We start from the raw sequence: 22,600 nt of genomic DNA on the forward strand, positions 1-22,600 counted from the left end.
TTTCAAGTGATCTTGAAAACTCAGAGCAGTTTGCAGTCAGATCAGCTCCCCAAAACAGATTCTTTGCGGCAGCATGAGAACAAGCCTTTCAGCTAACTGGTAAAATTTTCAAAGCAAAACAGAGAGAGAAAAAGACTTCTTTTCCAGCTTGCTTCTATGATTGCCGCTTAACACTGCAGCCAAAACGAAACTAAACTAAAAGCTGAAAAACTTCAATCGCCTGACCTGCCCAGTCCTTTTCCCTCCTTCCAGCAATGACACCACCCAAGGCTGTGACCATGATTTAAAAAACCTCAAAGGTACACTAATATCACAGGATATTAGTAAATATTGTTGCTACTTTGTCTTTTGCTTCTTTCACTGTTAAATTGGAATGAACTATTACTTACTGTATAGTCCGAAATTCTTAGAAAAGGACTGTGCACAGAAGAGCTCGAACCCCTGGCTCACAAAGTAGCGAACAGCCCAGGCATCTCTATCCAAGTCTCCTGATGCAAAGCCCTGATAAGCTGCATCAAAGAAAGGGAAAAGCAACCTTCTCTGCAAATGAATGGAAAATACAGGCATGAGGATATGGCACAGAAACAAAGCAAAAACTTTGAAGGATTACTTCTAGCTCAACATTGGAAATGCACTCCTCCATATTTCCCAGCACTTTCAACAAATTCACCTACATGTGAAGTCTGCTCTTTATTCCAACAGTTCTGAAAAGGGACAACAAATGTTGATCAAATCTACAAAGAATGACTCACTCAAAATATGACACTCAATGATGGTGGTTAAAATGATGGCAGCAACATGATGTAGTCAAAAAGCACATCGGAGCATCAGTTCAATAAAGGTAGAGCTGGGAGAGGTTACCAGACAGCTGCTAGTTAGGGATCCTGCAAATTCAATAACTATTTGGCAGAAAAATGGAAAACAGCTCTGATGTATTACGCCTTTATTTTGAATCTGAAACTGGAAGTACAGATTTCACAACTGTATGAACAATCTACACATGCTGATCCAAGCAAGGTTTGCAGAACAGACAAAATGAAGCCACAAGGCAGTATTTCAGAGGTTTTGGACAACAATCAGCATTCACTATCATCACCCCTCTGAATCTAACTGTAACTTCAATATTTAGTGCAGCTGAGCAGAGGGATGCTGAAGTTGCAGTCTGTCACTCGATGCTGCACCACATGCTGAGTTGTGGACCCCACCCATCAATCCCCAATCATGGTCTTCTAATCAAGCCAGCAAACGGCAAAGCAATTGACCTGATGAGAAGTTCCCTATTTCCACTCATATCTCTGCCAGAAACTCCACTAAAAGTTAAACTTAGCTCAATGAGATTTCCGGGCTCGGACAGACAGAGTCCCCTTTTCTTCATGCTCTGCTGCTTTTCTTTCAGCTCAAGTCCAACTCTTGTTGCTCCCTGTGATGCCTTGCCCTTATCTTGTGGTTTGTCGTCTTCTTGCCTCTTGGGCCTTTATCTTAAAAATTATGTGTGTTAGTTTTTTCTTGTGGGATGGTGAATGGTGGGGGTGGTGTACCCTCATGTGACAGGAGGAGTTGTGGGGGGTGGGGGCGTGGGGAGAAAGAGTGGAGTGGAGAGAGAATAACGGAAAACAGGGCGATGGTCTGCTTCTATCATATTTTAGGGGTAAGGGGCGGGACATGGTTGTTGAGGTGCTGTGTATTAGAAGGAGGGCACTGCTAGGTTGGGGGTTTGCATGTTTCTGGGGGCTGGGACGGATGTCCAAGTGGTGTGTGCCGGAGAGTTGTTTTTGGGGGGTTTCCACTTAGTTCAATGATACATAACTGGAGTTTTGAAACAAACTACTGCTGAACGAGAGATCCGGACCGGAGAAAAGATTTATTTGTGGAATATTGATAAATGTCTCCATTCTGAGAAAATCTAGTTTAAAAAAGTTAGTATTTATAGTTTTTATATTTGTTCATGATATTTCTGTTTCTATCTTAACCCTATATATTTCTCAATGTTTATTTTGCTCTGAGCAAAGCTTTTACAAAGTTGTTTGTAAAAGATTTGTTTTAGTTTCCGATTCTGCAAGAAAATACTGGATAATCTCAGCAGATCTGGCAGCACCTGTAAGGAGAGAAGACAGCTGACATCAAGACCAGATGACATCTTGTCAAAGCTTCTCTCCTTACAGATGCTGCTGGACCTGCTGAGATTTTCCAGCATTCTCTTTTTTGGTTTCATATTCTAGCATCCACAGAAATTTGCTTTTAGACTCTAATCCTAATTGGATGGTGCTAAGAATTCTTTAAATGTGATAGCTTGATGATATTACTGTACATAATCTGGGCTGAAGCCTGAGTTTTTTTTAAAACTAGATAATGCCATTATTGCTAAATCTAGTTTAGGTTAGGATCAGTAATCTTTCAGTGACAAACAGCTCTTTGACTGATACGAATCATCCCCAGTGAAGCACAGACTGAAAAGCAGCAAGTAAAAATCAAAACGAATACAAAATATATTTACAGGAAGTGACATAAAGATGGGGACATACTCTTGGTGCTTAGGAAGAGATCGAAATGAGAAAATTTTTAAAAAATTCTGTGACAATTTTCTGAGGGAATGCAACTCCACACTTTAAAAAAAATCATTTTTCCAGGGCCAGCTAGGTTCTTTAATAGTAATTATACCTTATGAGACCACTAAAACTGAGATACTGCTGAATGCACAACCTAATGGGGTGGCACAATGGTTAACACTGCTGCCTCACAGCACCAGGGACCCGAGTTCGATTCCCAGCTTGGGGTACTGTCTGTGCAGAGTTTGCACGTTCGCCCCGTGTCTCACGGGTTTCCTCCCATTTTCTGAAAGACTGGATAGGTGCACTGACCCAAACTAGCACCGGAATGTGGTGACTAGGGGAATTTCACAGTAACTTCATTGCAGTGTTAATGTATGCCAACTTGTGGTTAATAAACAAACTTTAACTATTCATCCGTCTTTAGCGTGCTCCTAGTGAGTAACTATTTCAGTTCATGTCATTGCAGTGACCTCTGTACTGGCTCTGTTAACAAATGATGCAACAACACAGTCTGTAAGAGGGACAGGGAATATTGACAGCAACTTCTGGATTTCCTACAATAACTGCACATGTGGATGCCAGAAATTCCTGTCAGTTTTGCCCTGACAGCCTCTTCATTTTCAGTATAGCAAAATCTAGACTATTAATCGCTGTGAAAAATATATTCTGCAGACACATGGGCAAAGCAGACAATGATCAGGGTGGGAAATTGTACAAAGTAGCAATCCATCATCTTTAGTCCACATCCATCAAACACCCTGGAAGCATATCAAAGTCATACAGATTTAGAAAGGTCAAACTTCCAGCACAGCAGCCACAATCCCACCAAAAGCACTGATGCGCTGTAGTTAAATTTAGCCAAAGTGGAGTAATAGTAAAGTCAGCAATTTTTAAAAAAATTCGTTCAGCTTTGCTGGCTAGGCCAAAATTTATTGTCCATTCCTAATTGTTCTTGAGAAGGTAGTAGTGGAGCTGCCTTCTTGAACTGCTGTAATCCACATTGTGCACGTACTGCAGATACTCTTCAGTCAGAATGGTCAATGTATTACAAAGAGTGGCAGAAATCTTGGTACCAGACCAGTAACTAATGTAATTCTATTGCGATTTTGTACAATGTATGATGATGATGCAAAAACATCATGTTTAAAATTAAACTAACTCAATTTAGCTGACTGCAAAATATATTTGAAATTATCTAATAATGGTTACACATTTGTAAATTAAACATTATCCTAGGCAAGCAAAATTGTGGGTTATTTACCAACCTCTTCAGAAATGTAAATCAAACATACAAAGTTCATAGTTATCCACAATAAGTCTTAGGCAATACGGGACTGTTTTTGGCAACCTCATATCTCCCATGTAGTGATTTTAAAAACAAACAGGCCAGAGTATGATACACTGAAGATAAACTCTATCAAAGTCAGCTAAGATAGGATTAAATCCAAAACGGTTAAAGCCACTGAATTTCAATATTCCAAACATTACCCTCATAGGGAGCAAAGACTTTTTTTAAGTTTGAAAGTTTATTTATCAGTGTCACAAGTAGGCTTACGTTAACACTACAATGATGCCACTGTAAGAATCCCCTAGTCGCCACATTCCGGTGCCTGTTCAGGAACACCAAGGGAGAATTTAGCATGGCCAATCCACCTAACCTGCACGTCTTTCGGACTGTGGGAGGAAACCAGAGCACCCAGAGGAAACCCACGCAGACACGGGGAGAATGTGCAGACTCCATGCAGAGAGTGACCAAAGCTGAGAATTGAACCTGGGTCCCTGGCACTGTGAGGCAGCAGTGCTAACCACTGTGCCACCATGCCTGTATTCAACTGAATGGTAATAGCACTTTTGCCCATCACTTTAAAAGCAGATCTTACTGTACCTTCATGACCTCTGCAATCTTCTGCCATTCCTCTTTGCTCGGGTCTGTACCGGTTGGATTGTGTGCACACGCATGCAGCACAAAGATGGAAAATTCCGGAGCTTTCTAGTAGTGAAGAGGAAAAGCAACCCATAAAATTGATGCTGTGCATATTTAAAAAGGATTATTATGCAAACTGTAATGTTCAATTCACCACACCTCTTCACACCCAAAATTAGAGTCATAGAGGTTTACAGCATGGCAACAGGCCCTTCAGCCCAACTTGTCAATGCTGCCAATTTTTTAAAACCCCTAAGCTAGTCCCAGTTGTCTGCATTTGGCCATATCACTCTATACTCATCTTACCCATGTAACTATCTAAACGCTTTTTAAAAGACACAATTGTATCTGCCTCTATCTCTGGCAGATTGTTCCAGACACTCACCACACTGAAAACATTGCCCCTCTGGACACTTTTATATCTCTCTCCTTTCACGTTAAAGGTATGCCCTCCAGTTTTAGACTCCCCTCCCTTTGGGAAAAGATATTGACTTTCTAGCTGATCTATGCCCCTCATTATTTTATAGACCTCTAAGATCACCCTTCAGCCTTCTACACTTCAGAGAAAAAAAAAATCCCTGTCTATCAAGCCTCTCCTTATAGCTCAAGCCATCAAGTCCCGGTACCATCCTAGTACGTCTCTTCTCCACTCTTTCTAGTTTAATAATATCCTTTCTATAGTAGGGTGACCAGAACTGTACACAGTATTCCAAGTGTGGCCTTACCAATGTCTTGTACAACTTCAACAAGACATCCCAACTCCTGTATTCAATGCACTAACTGATGAAACTAAGTATGCTGAATGCCCTTTTTCACCATCCTGCCTATGACTCCACTTTCAAGGAGCTGAACATGTACCCCTAGATCTCTTGTAACTCTCTCCAGTGCCCTACCATGAACTGAGCAAGTCCTGCCCTGGTTCAAATCTACCAAAATGCATCACCTCGAATTTATCTAAATTAAACTCCATCTGCCATTCATGGCCCAATTGATCAGGATCCCGTTGCAATCGGAGATAACTTGCTTCATTGTCCACTATGCCACCAATCTTGGTATCATCTGCAAACTTACTAACCATGCCTCCTGTATTCTCATCCAAATCATAAATAAATGACAAATTTAGTTTAGCTAGTCACAGGTCTCCAGTTTGGAAAAATAACCCTCTACAACCACCCTCTGGCTTCTGTCAAAAGTTCAAAACTTTTCTCAGTCAGTGTTCCTGATTGAAACATTCAATCTCCAGCCCTGGGGTGATGTGATCCACAAGCCCGACTACTGAAACACAGCTGTCTTTGTACAATATTGGAAACCTCGACTCCTTCTGCTCTCTCAGTTGAAGGGAAAGATACTATGACACTTTCCCGAAGGCAGGGGAGTGTTCCAGCCCAATACTTATCTCTTAACCAACACCCAAAACAGATAATCTAGTCATTTATTGTGGGAGTTTAGTACCTGTAAATTTCCCTCATTGCAATAGTAGCCACACTTCCTGAGTACTTCATTGGCTTTAACAATGTCCAAAGCTGTGTGGGTTAGGTGGATTGGCCATGCTAAATTGCCCCTTTTGTCTCTGAACGTGTAGATTAGAGGGATTGGGGGTTAAATATGTGGGATTACAGGGATTGGGCCCAGATGGGATTGTTGTTGGTGCAGACTCAATGGGCCGAATGACCTCCTTTTGCACTGCAGGGATTTTATGGTATGAGCTTTGAGATATATGGAGGTCACAAAATGCTCTATATAAATGCAAATTTTTTTTTATTTCTGGCTTATTCAGCATGAATGGCATTGGCTTGCACAAAGCTCTTTCTAGCATGGTTGCTTCAGTAATGGAAAAATTAATTTATCCAAAGATTAAACTGCATTCTGCCTTGCTCAAACTATATATCTGTGCTGCCCAAAAGGACAAAAAGCTATCAAACTCTCACTTCAGACTTGTACCAAGGTCTAATGTGGCTACGGATATCACTGCGGTACAGTAGTTGCCAGCTGTTGGTGGGAAAATTCAGTGCTTTTGAGTAGCATGCCATAACAATATTTTGTTCAGAAGAAGCCGCAACATACATTAGTCTGTGATATAGCGACAATCCTCAGGCTTCCAAGTGTGTCAACAAAAGAGGCTGCAGAAATTCTACATTCTAAGGAGATCAGAGTGTGCTACTTGCGCTAAAATATTTTCTCAATGCCTGCTACACAGAAGTGGAGGTTGTTCTGCTGGTTTAGTTTGACCATCACCTGGTGGTAATTCACACTAGGATACAGCTCCACTATTGAATACTTTACTCAAGTGGCCACATGTCACACAAGAGCTTGGACATTAAGCAATGTGATTCCAGGGTGGCATCATAATGCGAATGGCATCCTCTTCACACTCACTTTCAATAATATATCAGACTACACTTACTTTCTATCCCTCACTTCTGTATCATCCCATTTAAGTCTTTTGTAGCCTACCTCGCCGTTTCCCCAACTTCCTTTTGTGCCATCAGGAAATTTCAGGGTTGCGATCGCTATTAATTCACATCAAAATAAAACACACTTGTCCTATCTTAATCCTCCAAGTAAACTTTTCCCTTCATAGCAACTGACCCTGCCTGATCTTTTCGTTATTTTTTCATATCCCTCTAAAAGCTGCAATTCATTTTATATTCTTTGCTCACTCTTCCCATATTCATTCCTTCAAATGTCCACTTTCAATTCCCCACTGCATTTTCTAAAATACTCATTTCCTTTTGTTTTATTGTTGTGTCTAGTTTTGCCACACACATTCCATTTTAAGCTTTAATCTCTCTATTCATCAACTGAATAAGGAAGGGGCAAAAAGAACAGCAGTTTTATCAGAGAAAGATGTGCCGAGGAGAAGGGAATCCCACCAGGATGGCAGACAGATTTCACACAGGCCGCAAGCAGAGTCTTCAGCACAGGTTTTGCTATATACTGGCACTGGAAAGAGCAAAATAATCAAGCATTTCATGGAGCAAATTTTGGATAATGGTTGAAGTAAACAGCATATTTTACAAAGTATACCTCCATATCCTCCAGAAGTCCTTGTAGATCAAGGCCACGCTTGGCTGGGTCCCAGTAACGATAACTGCGTATGTCAACGAATCCTACAGCACTGAACACTCCATTGTGGTTTGCTGTGAAAAGAATATTCACGCTGTATTTAGCGCTGTGATTCACACCTTAGCTTCTACACATGAAGGACTTTTTCCCAGGGTGGAAGTGTCAATTACAAGGGGGCACAGGTTCAAGGTGAAAGCGGTGGGGGGAGAAGTTTAAGGGAGATGAGCGAGGGGAAGTTTCTCCAGAGTGTGGTGGGTGCCTGGAATGTGCTGCCAGAGGTGGTGGTGGGAGAAGGCATATTAGCACCATTTGGGGCGTCTGGATAGGTAGATGAATAGGGAGGGAATAAAGGGACGCAGACCAAGTAAGGGCAAAAGTTTTTTTTTTAGTTTAGTTAGGGCCTGTTCCTGTGCATGAATCTATTAAAAGTCACTCAAAGCTTTACAAAGCAAACACATACCCCATGTTGGTGCAGAAACATATAAAGGCGTGGATGCATTGTTTGTTCCATTGTACCAACGACGCAGAAAGTCACCACCAATGCGAAGAGCACCAGTCCCTCCTAAACACTGTACACCTCCCTCCTGTGAATAGGAATATAAAATAGGCAACAGTGAGAGAGAAAGTAGTGCTTTTGGGAGACTTCATGGTGCTTTGAAGCAAGAGAGAAGCTTTTTCAATCTTACTACAAAGAACAAGCAGATGAATTCTTCCTCAATACTGAAACCACTTTCTATCTACCTTTCTTCAGCAAAGTAACCAACAGAGCAGATTAAAGCGTTAAGTACTCTCAGCTCAACCTTAGAATTCCACATTAATACCACAGCAATTCCACATGGTACCAATGGGTATAGCAGCACAGTGAACACATTACGGATCACTAATCCTGAAATGTTTGCTAATGAACTGTAGACAAGAGTTCAATTCTCACTATGGCAGCTAGGAAATTATTGAATTCAAAGGATTCAGAATTAAAAGGGTTATGGCGATCGAGAAACTACTGGATTGTCATTAAAAAAAAACCCATTTGGTTCACTCCTGTCTCGTAGGGAATTGAATTTTAATTATAAGTAACACAATATTCTCCGCAATGGTCTTAGTAAGTCACTTTGGTGTATTTAAGAAGGCATGTTCTCAAGGGCAATTAGTGGTAGGCTATAAATGTTGACCTTTCCACTGAACCAGCGTTCCAGCAATGGATTTGAAAATGAATTTACTGTGGCAGATAGAAGTGCAAGAGGCAAAAAAAATTGTAAAATAGATGTAATACCAAACTATCCATCAATTAAAGACACATTTTAAATAGGGTCTGGTTCAAATGAAAATGCAGGATTTAAGTTAAGCCAGCTTCTGTAGAAGGCTATTAAGCTACTGATTGCTGCCGTTTCACGGTTGGTTTATTAGAGCCCCACTTACCACCAAAAGCATCTAAAATATTCACACCCCATAAAATGTGCCTTTGTAGATTTTTTGGTTATATCGTTAATATTGGATTATCCAATTAACCATTATTATGCTCATTCAGGTTACACCAACATCATACTGGTGCCCATTCTACATTTGCTCATTTTCAGTAAATTTAGGGTGTTGCTATGAAGCACTTTTGCCCAAAGCACCAAATGCGGGTTTGGCTACCTGCTACTTTTGCAGGACGCTGGTTCGCAGAATACAAGCTAAGTGTCTCATTCAGTATTGTCTGGCCTTAGCACTGCGATCAAATCAGTTACCAGCAGCACAGAAACTCAGAATCAGTGCAGAGAGCAGCTGTCCCACCTAAATAATCCTCGTGTTCCATAGGACAGCTATAACTCTTGAAATATCTGAAACCGGATCTTATTTAAATTGCAGTACCAGGATGAAAATAAAAATCACGCCCCAGTCTCCAAATAGTTTAAGATTAAAGTTCATTATTAGTGTCACAAATACACTTACATTAACACTGCAATGAAAGTTATAAACAGGCATTCTCTTAATAAGTTAATCATTGCTATAATTTTACTGGTGTTTTGTATAATTCCTTGCTTAAACTTATTTGTGTCACAAATAGGCTTATGTTAACACTGCAATGAAGTTACTGTGAAAATCTCCTAGTCGCCACACTCTGGCGCCTGTTCGGGTACACTGAGGGATAATTTAGCACAGCCAATGCACCTAAGCAGCACGTTTTTTGGATTGTGGGAAGAAACCGGAGCACCCGGGGAAACCTACACAGACACAGGGAGAATGTACAGACTCCGCACAGAGTGAACCAAGCCAGGAATCGAACCTGGGTCCCTGGCGCTATGAGACAGAAGTACTAACCACTGTGCTGCAACACAACTGTGCAGGTTACATGGATTGGCCATGTTAAATTGCCTCTTAGTGTCAGGGCGACTAACTAAGATAAATACATGGGGTTATGGAGATAGGGCTTGGGTGAGATTGTGGTCGGCGCAGACTCGATGGGCCGAATGGCCTCCTTCTGGACTGTAGGATTCTACGGCTCTGAAATACTGCAATACTGACACAACTTTCCAATTTGTGTTTAAACATTCAGGATTAAACAAACAGGGAGACTCACTCTGTTTTCTGCAATGGCAGGACTGTCCTTGCCAAGGATCAGCTCGCAAGCTTGTTTGGTGTACTCTGGCAAGCCCAGAATGGGCACATATTCATGATTAAGACTGGTATCTTCAGCAATCTGTTGTTCCACCTTCTTCACTACAGGTAAGACCCAGGGTTGACCATCATCAGTACGATAAGCTGCAAGGGACAAAAACAAACAATACTATTATGCAGCTCAATTAACAAATGCATTTCAACTGTCTGTGGTTGATATCGGTCAACGCAAAGCATGCTTTAAAACGGAACTTGGTTAAAAGGAATGTTTAAAAGACAATTTAATTTCACAGCTTTCAGAACTGGGTTAAAACTGGCATTCGCATCTGTTACATTGAGTGTAATAAAACTGATGAAAGGCAATAAAAATCAAAGAACTCGTTTCAGAAAAGTTATAAAAGTAGAACTTAGCATTTTAGAAACTTTTCACAGCCAACTGAAGCTTAAAATAATACTTGCGTAGGAGTGTGCAGTTAGACTAAAAAAAGTACGATAACTGATTACAGATTTGCAGCTCTCAGTAAACGACTGGACATCACAGTTCTTCTGCAACACTCAGACAACAGTAGATCATTGTGTAAACAGGAAAGGTTATTTTCCAGAAATTTAAATTCAGGCCACAAAGATACTTTCTGGAGATTGGTATGATCACAGTATTAATAAAATACCTCATAGCAAGCACGTGGGTAATTGCATGCTGCATGCAATCAAAACTGAGTGAGTCACTTCTGCCAGGATTGGCCTTTCTTACTGAATTCTGTAGGATCACAGTTTAAGATTGGCACTAGGGTGATGCAGTGAATCGACAAGGGTACACATTTCACTGTAGGTGTGCATCTTGAAAAGGAGGGAATTAATGCTTCCCTCCACTGCAGGTCTGGAATAGAATCTTTACAGTGCTGAAGGCGGTCATTCAGCCCATTGATTCTGCACCAATTCTCCAGACCATCTTACCCGGTCCATCCACCCTCCCACCCTGCCCTATCCCCGTAACTCTGAACATTTACCATGGCCAATATGCCTAACCTACACATCTTTGGGCACAAAGGGGCCATTCTAGCATTGGCAATCCAACTAACCCACACATTTTTGGACTGTGATAGGAAACTCACACAGGCACAGGAAGAATGTGTCCACACAGACAGTCACGAAGGTTGGAACTGAACCCGAGTCCCTGGTACTATGAGACAGCAGTGATAACCACTGTGTCACCCAGTAAGTAAAGATAGGGACATTTTGGTTGAAATCGGAAACAGATTGCAGATGGAATACCTGCATTCAAAGGAAATCAATTGTAATATTTAAGCAACTAGCAAATTGCCCATAGCCAGTTGATGATTATTTTCAACCAAAAAAGATTCGGATGGAACGTAAGAGACTTTGGAAACACCCTTTGCAGAGTAAGCGGCAAAGGCATCAACTTGGTGTTGAAAACAGCAAAACTGACTGTAGATTGCTAAATGCATGACCAAAAATTATGTGGCATGAACTAGAAGTTCACATCCTACATAAGATTTTTGATACATACTAGCTGATCGAGTATAGTATTACTAGGGAATCACATCCTAAAGAGTTGTTTGAATAGATGGGGGAAGAGAATTTAAAGTTTATTAATTGGTGTCACAAGTAGCCTTATATTAACACTGCAAAGATCTCACAGAATTTACAGCACAAAAATGGGCCAATTACCTCATTAGGTCAACACTCCTGATGAGCCTCCTCCTTCACACCTATTTCATCCACCTCTCAGCATCTCTCTCCACCGTGTCTTTATCTAACTTACTCATAAGATAGAAAGAATGCAGAAAAAATTTACTAGGTTGCTACCAACACTTGATGGTTTGAGTTATAAGGAGAGGCTGGATAGACTAGAACATTTTTCCCTGGAGCATAGGAGGCTGAGGAATGATCTTATAGAGGTCTATAAAATAATGAGGGGAATAGATCAGCTAGATAGTCAATATAGAACATAGAACATTACAGCGCAGAACAGGCCCTTCGGCCCATGATGTTGCGCTGACCAGTTAAAAAGCGATGACCCTTTAACCTAAACCAAACCCTTTCCATCCATAAACCTATCCACGGATCTCTTAGACACCCCCAAACTAGGCGCATTTACAACTGCAGCAGGCAGGGCATTCCAATCCCTCACCACCCTCTGGGTAAAGAACCTACCCCGGACATCCGTCCTATAACTACCACCCCTTAATTAAAAGCTATGCCCCCTCGTGCTAGCTTTCTCCATCTGAGGAAAAAGGCTATCACTGTCCACCCTATCTAAACCTCTAATCATCTTATATGTTTCAATAAGGTCCCCTCTTAGCTGCCTTCTTTCTAACGAAAACAACCTCAAATCCCTCAGTCTCTCCTCATAGGACCTCCCCTCCATACCAGGCAACATCCTGGTAAACCTCCTCTGCACCCTCTCCAAAGCTTCCACATCCTTCCTATAATGTGGGGACCAGATCTGCACACAATACTCCAAGTGCGGCCGCACCAGAGTCTTGTACAGTTGCAACATGACGCTGCGGCTCCTAAATTCAATCCCCCTACCAATAAACGCCAAGACACCGTATGCCTTCCTAACAACCCTATCTACTTGATTCCCAACTTTCAGGGACCTATGTACACATACACCTAGATCCCTCTGTTCATCCACACTATTCAGAGTCCTACTGTTAGCCCTATACTCTACACATCTGTTATTCCTGCCAAAGTGAATTACCTCACACTTTTCCACATTAAACTCCATCCGCCACCTCTCGGCCCAGCTCTGCAACTTGTCCAAGTCCCCCTGTAAACTAAGACACCCTTCCTCACTATCTACCACACCTCCGACTTTGGTGTCATCAGCAAATTTACTAATCCACCCAACTATACCCTCATCCAGATCATTTATAAAAATTACAAACAGCAGTGGCCCCAAAACAGATCCCTGAGGCACACCACTCGTAACTGAACTCCATGACGAATACTTACCATCAACCACCACCCTCTGTCTCCTATCCGCCAGCCAATTCCTGATCCAATTACCTAAATCACCCTCAATCCCATACATCTGCAATTTCTGCAGAAGCCTTCCATGGTGAACCTTATCAAACGCCTTACTAAAGTCCATATATACCACGTCAACTGCCTTAGCCCCATCCACCTCTTTGGTCACTTTCTCAAAAAACTCAATAAGGTTAGTAAGGCACGACCTACCCTCCACAAAACCATGCTGACTATCTCCAATCAATTCATTACTCTCCAAATAACTATAAATCCTATCCCTAATAATTTTTTCTAAAACCTTACCCACAACAGAAGTAAGACTCACCGGTCTATAATTCCCGGGGAAGTCTCTGTTCCCCTTCTTAAACAATGGGACAACATTCGCCATCCTCCAATACTATACCTGTGACCAACGACGACCTGAAGATCAGAGCCAGAGGCTCTGCAATCGCCTCTCTTGCCTCCCAGAGAATCCTAGGGTAAATCCTGTCCGGCCCAGGGGACTTATCTATTTTCAAACCCTCAAGAATATCTAGCACATCCTCCTTATCAACTGCAATACTGTCCAGTTACAACCCTGTAACCCAGTGTTCTCCACAGCTACATTTATGTCCCCCTGCGTGAACACCGAAGAGAAATATTCGTTCAATGCCTTTCCAATCTCTTCCGGCTCCACACACAAATTCCCACTGCTGTCTCTAACTGGCCCCAATCTTGCCCTAACCAACCTTCTGTTCTTAACATATCTATAGAACACCTTAAGATTCTCCTTAATCCTATCAGCCAAAGTCTTCTCATGTCCTCTTTTAGCCCTTCTTAACTCACTCTTTAACTCCCTCCTAGTCAATCTAAAGCTTTCTAGTGCACTACCTGAGCCCTCAAGTCTCATCCGGACATAAGCCTCCTTTTTCTTTTTAACCAGCGAACCAACTTTCTTAGTGCACCACGGTTCCCTAGCTCGACCAACTCCTCCTTGCCTGACAGGGACATACATATCAAGGACTCGCAGTAGCTGCTCCATGAAAAAACTCCACATTTTGGAAGTTCCGAGACCCTGTAGTCTCCTAGTCCAACCTATGCTTCCTAATTCTCTCCTAATAGCCTCATAATTACCCCTCCCCCAATATATTTTCCCAAAGGTAGGGGGGTCTGAAACTAGACAGCATAGGTTTAACGTGAGAGGGGAGAGATATGAAAGGATACAGAGGGACAATTTTTTCACACAGTGGGTGTTGAGTGTTTGGAACAAGCTACCAGAGGCAGTAGTAGAGGCAGGTACAAGTCTGTCTTTCAAAAAGCTTTTAGACAGTTACATGGGTATAGAGGGATATGGGCCACAAGTACGATGAGTGGATTTATTGAGATAGTCATCATCTACGACCTTTAGAGGGACAGTCACTATGAAAAGAAGCACTCAAAGATGAAGAGATACCGATATCAAAACTGGATACTTAGTGGTTAAAAAGTGGGGCAGCATGGACAAGTTGGGCCAAAGGGCCTGTTTCCATGCTGTAAACCTCAGTGACTCTAAATGCATCTATGTTGTTCTTACATTCCAACCATTTTCTGAGTAAAGAAGTTTCACCTGAATTCTTTCCCACCTATCTTATATTTTTGACTCTCAGTTTGCAAACTCTTAAGTGGAAATATCTTTGCAATATTTGTGCTGTCAAACTCCTACATTTTTTAATCTATTAGGCCACATCTCAGCCCTTTCCCCTCTGGAGAAAGATCCCACCCAGGTGGCCCGGTCTTTTCTGATGATCGTATAAGAGCTGAAGGTAAACAAAAAAGCAGAGAGAGAAGGAAACAGATGATAGAAGAGAAGAGTGGGAGAGGAGATAAAAGTATCCAATGTACTGTACCTTGTGAAGGAATTCCAGTGCAATAGTGATCACCCTTTTTGAGGCAGTGGAAAAAGCATCAACCTTTAAAACCGTCAAAGGGTGAAGAAATCTTTCCAGAGCTTGGGAATATAGGAGTATGTGACCAAAGGAAAGGAAGGGCATTGACACACGGAATTACACAGGTGTTGAAACACTATGGGGTTGGTGCCAGGGAAAAAACACTAAGCTGGCTGTGGAGTAAAGCCTATTTACACAAGGTACTTCACAGGAAAGAGCCTCAATGCTACAATTCTCGAATTAAGAACGACCATGTGCCTCCACTACCACCAAGTGGCTTTGTGCTAAAATTGCAATCTGACTCGCAAGGTCACATTTACACTTACAACTATTACCAGTAAACTCTGACCATTTGTAAAACTCATTTTCCCCATTTATCTGATTTTAAGACTCAAAAATTACAATATGCAGCATTTTATAGAATTCTAATAAAACTACTCAATAACCATCACAATGGGATTAAGTTACTCGTATCTAATCCAGAGAGACAAACATATTCAGGTGCAACAAAAATGGAAAACGCTGGATAAACAGGTCTGACAGCACCCGTGGGATAGGGCTCAGAAATAGAGTCATATGGACTCAAAAGATTAAGTCTACTTCTCTCTTCACAGATGCTGCCATACCTGCTGAATTTATCCAGCCTTTTCTGGTTTTATTTCATATTTCAAGCACAACACCACAAGATACAGGAGAATTTGGCCATTCGGCCCATCAAGTCATCCAATCATGGCTGATAAGTTTCTCGACCCCACTCTCCTGCCTTTTCCCTGTAACCTTTGATCTCTTTACTAATCATGACCTGGCCTCCACAGCCTTCTGTAGCAATGATTCATTACTCTCTGGCTGAAGAAATTCCTCATCTCGGTTCTAAAGGGTCATCCCTTTGTTCTGAGGCTGCATCCTCAGGTCCTCACCTCTCCTACTAATGGAAACATTTTCCCCACATCCACTCTTTCCAGGTTTCTCAATATTCTGCAAGTACAGTGAGAGTACTCCCCTCCTCATTCTTCTAAACGCCATTGAATGCAGACCCAGACTCCTCAAACGCTCCTCATGTACGTCAAGCTTTTCATTCTTGGATCATTCTCGTGAACCTCCTCTGAAGCCTCTCCAAGGACAGCACATCCATCCTTAACCCAAAAGTGCTCACAATATTCCAAAAGTGGTCCGACCAGAGCCTTGTACAGCCTCAGCAGTACATTTTTGCTTTTGCAATCTAGTTCCCTTGAAATGAATGCCAACATTGCATTTGTCTTCCTAACTACCAACTCAAGCTGCAGGTTAAGAGAATCCTGAACTAGGACTCAAGTCCCTCTGTGCTTTCGATCTGTGAATTCACTCCCAATTTAGAAAATAATCTAAGCCTCCATTCTTCTGACCAAACTGCATAAGCCTCACACTTTCCCACACTGCCTCCGCAGTATTTTGCTTTCATTCTGAAGTTCATGGTTAACCGTAGCAATAAAAGTGCCATCACTCGTATCAAAATCTGTCACCTTATTTATAATTGATAGAAAGGCTCCAAGTAAAAACAACTTGAGAATTCACATAGGCTGCCAGGGTTGCAAAATCTGCCTCTTTTAGTGTGAGCCAGATTCCACAGAACTAGATCACCAGATCAACTGACCCTCTCCTCTGTATTCCCACTTTGGGTTGGTTTTGATCGATAAAGAGAATCAGTGAGGAATCTTCCAGTGTATTTTTCCTCTTATTGGCTTTTTTCCCTCAACTCTCTCCCAGATCAACTGATGCCCTGTTTTTGTGGTAGTGCCCACGTTTAAAAGGTAATGTGCATGTTTCACATAGTTAAGAACAAGGTGTTTTGTGTTGGTGGGGTTTGCATTCTGTTATCCCATGAAATAGCTCTGCTGCATCACTGCCGAGGAAATAGCACAAATATTTCAAAATATTTTAAAAGCACTGCACGTAAATCATAAAATCCTACAGTGCAGAAGGCAGCCATTCGGCCCATCAAGTCTGCACCGACTACAATCCTACCCAGGCCCTATCCCCATAACTCCATGCATTTACCTAGCTAGTCTCCCCGACACTAAGGGGCAATTTAGCATGGCCAATCAACTGTACCCACACATCTTTGGACTATGGGAGGAAACCCATGCAGACACGAGGAGAATATGCAAATTCCACCCAAGCTGGGAATCGAACACAGGTCCCTGGTGCTGTGAGGTGGCAGAGCTAACCACTGTGCCACCAGCAAAATTCCTTCCTAAATTTTCACGAGCTTCATGAAAAATTCATGTCCTGCAACTAAATTATTGAAACTAATCTACTAGTTTTACCAGTATGATTAATTTTACCTAGTAATACGGGAGGATTGTCTAATAATCCCTTCTATGCACTGAAAAGGCCAGGAAGCACAGATTTGAAATCTAATTCTGACCTCCTGTATATCCCCAATTTCCTTCAACCCCATACTGACAGCTGCGCCTTCAGCCAACTACACTCCGAAGTTCTGAGAAACCTGCCACAAATCTCTGCCCGTCTGACCAAACGTTTAGTCACTTGCCCTAATACCTCCTCTTGCATCAATGTTTATTGTTACAGTCCTGTGTTGGTGTTAAATGCAAGTAGTTGTTGCAGTAAACAGGGGTAGCTTGACTTTGACATTTAAATATGAAGCCTTAACTACCAAAGGGCAAATAACTGACACACCAAATCACTGCCAGTGGCAAAAGAGGCACTTGTTCTAATATTGTTTTACGTGAGAGAATAAGGCAGTGAGCTTGTGACGATGTTGGCAAAGCAATATACATTGGTCTTCTGGGTAGTAATCGAGATAATGACCAGATGAACAATTCTTGAATGTTTTCCTCATTCGGAAGGTAACAAGTAAAAAACAAAAATGCAGCACCACTCTCCAAGAAAGAAGGATAGACAGAAAACAGGAAACTACCAGTTAGACAGACCTCCATCTTGGGAAGTGGTGACAAAACACTTAGAAAATCACTATGACTCAGCATGGTTTTATAAAGGGATATTGTATTGGAAAACTCTACTAGAGATTTTTGAGTTGTACTTAGTAGGGCAGATCCAAAGGATGCAATATATTTGGATTATCAAAAGCCATTATTCGGTAAGGTGGCAAGTTCAAGATTGTTACACACAATCAGGACTTATGGGGCTGGGGCTAATGGGCAGAGGATTGGTTAAAGGATCGGTTAAAGGATCGAAAACAGAGTAGGACCAAACAGACTATTTTAAGGTTGCCAGATTTTAACATAATACTGTTGGCCGGGCAAGGAGGAGGCCAGTTCCTCCCTCCCTCCCCCATATCTCTTTTCAGTCACGTGGGTGTCCCAAGAATCAGTAGTGGGAAATCAGCTGTTTACAACCTACACTGACATTTGTGATGAAGCAACCACGTGTAATGTAGCCAGGCTTGCTACCAATACAAAGATAGGTGGGAAATTAATCAATGAGGACTTAAAGACACTGGCCAGAATTTTACTGGCACGTCCACCCAAGGCCAACGGAGAGTGTTATTCTGAGAGCTCTGCCTGCCCCAAAATCAGGGTGGGCCTCTGTCTTCTCTTGATATCTATCGTCTTTTGCTGGAAAATATATCTGCAATGAGGAGCATGTGCCAGTGAACTGGTTTCCTAAATTTTTCCATCGGAACAGAGCCTGGAATTTTCATTATTCCGATGACATTGACCAAAATGAAAGATATTACCATTGCAAACCACATGATTTGGTCAACTTGAAAACACTGCCAGGCAATAAGTTAGTTAAAAATGGAAATAAAACTCCAATGAACTCTGACACAAAGAGACAGTCTCAAGTGGTTGCCTCAAAGGCACAGTTACTCTTTTAAAAAAAAACTATTGAGGTAACTGGAAGAATGAGATCCTCTTCCCAATCCTGAGATTTAATAAATAGATGATCACAGCACAGTGCAGCTCCAACCTAGAATGTAATTACTATATATGCCAACAGACCCCAGTTTCTATCTTAATAAAAGGTCTAGCCTCAAACTAGGTGTTCTGCACAACTGGTGGTAGGTCGCTTTTAAAAAGGCAGCAGTCACATCAGCAGTGTTAACAGGGTGGTAAGGGCACCCACACCATGGGAGCAGCCTGGTGGCTCAGTGGTTAGCACTGCTGCCTCACAACATCAGGGACCCGGGTTCAAGTCCCAGCTTGGGTCACTACCCGTGCGGAATCTGTACGTCCTTCTGTGCCTGCGTGTTCCCTCCAGGTGCTGCGGTTTCCTCTCAGTCCAAAAGAGATGCTGGCCAGGTGCACTGGCCATGCGAAATTCTCCCTCAGTGTACCCGAACAGGCGCCGGAGTGCGGCAACTGGGAGACTTTCACAGTAACTTCTTTGCAGTGTTGATGTAAGCCTACTTGTGACACTATGGTAAGACTGTTGTTGTCCAGGTTACAAAAGGCAGTCAAAGTATAGACTCTCCCTAAAACCCAGCATCTGGTTCAATTCGCTCTGAATACAAGTCATGATAACCAAATACAGAGTGAAAGTCTTCAGACCATCACTTCACAGGCAAGATAAATTCAGCAATGTGCAGAGTACAATTTAGAATTTAACTGCGTACGGTAAGCCCTGGTTGGACGTGGCTGCAAAGAGATATGGTGCAAAACAATCTCAGCCTTCATTGGCCAGATGTATTAATGGACTGCAAATTTTTTAAATGGTCTAAATGCACCTTCAGCTAGCAGTGTGTAGAAATAGGCAGCCTGTATGCGTGCACACAAGTATTTGTGACCTGAAACGAAGTACCTTGGTAGAATTCCAGAATCCCAGATAAACAGCCTGAAAAGGCAATAGTATCTCAAATTCCAAATAAGACAACTGGTACCATGTTTCAGTTGCTTCACAGTAAGAAGTCTCATAACACCAGGTTAAAGTCCAACTTGTTTATTTGGTAGCAGAAACCACTAGCTTTCGGAGTGCTTGCTGCCCCTTCAGGTGAGTCACCTGCTAGTGGCTTTTGCTACCAAATAAACCAGTTGGACTTTAACCTGGGTGTTGTGAGACTTCTTACTGTGTTTACTCCAGTCTAACATCGGCGTCTCGACATCAGTTGCTTCAGCCATAGACTAACACTGAAATGTCAATATATTGATAAAGATCCAACAGTTTAAAAAAAAATTAGCACCAAGATCCATGAGTCATTGTACAGGTCTGCGCAGGTAACTTAGCTTACAATCAGAACAAATGGGTTAAATCAGTCTAAAAGGTTGAATGAGCAGAAACTGAGGTGTGGAGATTTTTTTTTTGCCCTGTCTCTAATTTCCCGCAAACTGAATTGATCGCTCAGCCATTTGAGGGGGCAGTTAAGGATCAGGCACATTGCAGGGGGCCTGGAGTCACAGAGAGGTCTGATCAGATAAGGGCAGCAGATTTGCTGAAGGATTTTAGTGAACTCAGAATTTCTAAAGTGCAGAAGGAGGCCATTTGGCCCATTGAGTCTGTACCAGCTACAATACCACCCAGGGCCTATCCCCATAATTCCATGCATTTACTCTGCTAATCTCTTGACACTAGGGTCAATTTAACATGGCCAATCAACCTAACCCACACAACTTAAAGTTACAGTGAAATCGTAGAAATCCTACAGTACAGAAAGAGGCCATTCAGCCCATCAAGTCTGTACCAACCACAAAGTCATCCAGGCCCTAACCCCATATCCCTACATATATTTTACCCACTAATTCCTCTAATATATGCGTCTCAGGGCACTAAGGGGCAACATTAACATAGCCAATCAACCTAACCCACACATCTTTGGACTGTGGGAGGAAACCCATGCAGACTCAAGGAGTTTATTTATTCAGCAGAAGTAAGGCTTACGTTAACACCACAATGAAGTTATTGTGAAAATCCCCTAGTCACCACACTCTGGTGGCCAAAGCCCCTAATCTGCACATCTTTCAGACTATGGGTGGAAACCAAGGCACCCAGAGGAAACCCATGTAGACATGGGCAGAATGTGCAGACCCCGGACAGACAGTGACCCAAGCCGGGAATCGAACCTGCGTCCCTGGCACTGTGAGGCAACAGTGTTAACCCACAGTGCCACCGCGGTATTTTTACAATGACAGCTTCATGGTCACCATAACTGAGATTAGTTGTACATTCCAGATTTATGAATTGGGTTTAAACGGCACCAGCTGCCCGGGTGGGGTTTGAGCCTCCCCCTGGCCTGTGGCCATGTCGGGGTGTCCAGTCCCCCCCACCCCCCAGGGCCCACACTCCTTACCTCCCACTCCCAGGTTGACCTTCTTGGGGTGCGGGTCCGCCTTGAAGTCGGCCGTCAGCTTGAAGACAGCCACGGGAGCCGCCAGCGGCACCGCGGCGAAGAGGGAGGAGGCGCAGGCCATGGTGATGGGGAAGGAGGTGTGAGGAGAGCGGGGCTGAGGTTGCGGTGACTGGGACTGGGCTCGGGCTCGGGCTCCAGCAGCAATGAACAGCCGGCAATGACCTTCAGACTCTCCACCAACCCTGCTACCCGCCCTTTGTGACGTCGCCTATGAGCGACTGCCCACCCCGGCCAGTCAACGCTCGGGCTTCGATCCCGCCCCTCGCACGACTGGCTCTTCTCGTCCCGGGGGCGGGGCTGCCATCGCAAATCAAGTTAGGTTGTAGGGCTCTCTCCCTCTCTCTGTTTCTCCCTGCCTCCCCCCCCCCCAGCCACGTTGCATTTTGGGTATTGCTGGGTTACAGGCCCACAGCAACAACTGAGCATGCCTGGCACATACAACAACAACTGACCGTGTCTGGAGAATACAACAACAACTGAGCATGCCTGGCACATACAACAACAACTGACCGTGTCTGGAGAATACAACAACAACTGAGCATGCCTGGAGAATGCAACAACAACTTGACCATGCCAGGAGTATACAACAACAGCTGACCATTCCTGGTGCAAGCAGCAACAACTGACCATGCTTGGAGAATACAGCAACAAGTGACCATGCCCAAAGAATACAACAACAGAGCTTGCCTGAAGAATACAACAATAACTTATCATGCCTGGAGAATACAACAACAACTGAGCACACCTGGAGAATTTAACAACAACTGACCATGACTGGAGAATGCACCAACATCAGACCATAACTGGTGAATACAACAACAACTGACCATGCCTGCTGAATGCAATAACAACAACTGACCATAAGAACTTACAACAACTGCCTGAAGAATATGACAACTGGCTATGTCTGGTGAATACAGGCATGGCCCCTCTGTGCCGACACTATAGTTAAGAAAGCCCACCGACACCTCTACTTTCTCAAAAGAGTAAGGAAATTTGGCATGTCAGCTACGACTCTCACCAACGTTTACAGATGTACCATAAAAAGCATTCTTTCTGGTTGTATCACAGCTTAATAAGGCTCCTGCTCTGCCCAAGTCTGCAATAAACTACAAAGGGTTGTGAATGAAGCCTAGTCTATCATACAAACCAGCCTCCCATCCATTGACTCCGTCAACATTCCTGCTGCCTCGGAAAAGCAGCCAGCATAACTAAGGGCCCCACGCACCCCGGACATTCTCTCTTCCACGTTTTTCCATCG

At 42.9% G+C, this 22,600-nt stretch overlaps 1 protein-coding gene across 1 annotated transcript in view; it reads right to left on the minus strand.

The window, feature by feature from the left end:
• The window catches only part of got1 (glutamic-oxaloacetic transaminase 1, soluble), a 46,834-nt gene extending 25,330 nt beyond the window's left edge, over positions 1–21,504 (minus strand). Inside the window, exons 1-6 of the mRNA XM_080205925.1 lie at positions 21,280–21,504; positions 10,100–10,281; positions 8,000–8,123; positions 7,501–7,613; positions 4,435–4,539; positions 390–540 (exon numbers count right to left, since the gene is read on the minus strand). Of these exons, the coding sequence (XP_080062051.1) occupies positions 390–540; positions 4,435–4,539; positions 7,501–7,613; positions 8,000–8,123; positions 10,100–10,281; positions 21,280–21,400 (796 nt within the window). The 5' untranslated portion in view covers positions 21,401–21,504. The remainder of the gene's footprint in view (positions 1–389; positions 541–4,434; positions 4,540–7,500; positions 7,614–7,999; positions 8,124–10,099; positions 10,282–21,279) is intronic.
• Positions 21,505–22,600: the final 1,096 nt, after the last annotated feature.

Source organism: Carcharhinus amblyrhynchos, chromosome 17 (genome assembly GCF_965287045.1).
Source record: "Carcharhinus amblyrhynchos chromosome 17, sCarAmb.v2.hapA, whole genome shotgun sequence".
NCBI classification, from domain to species: Eukaryota; Metazoa; Chordata; class Chondrichthyes; order Carcharhiniformes; family Carcharhinidae; genus Carcharhinus; species Carcharhinus amblyrhynchos.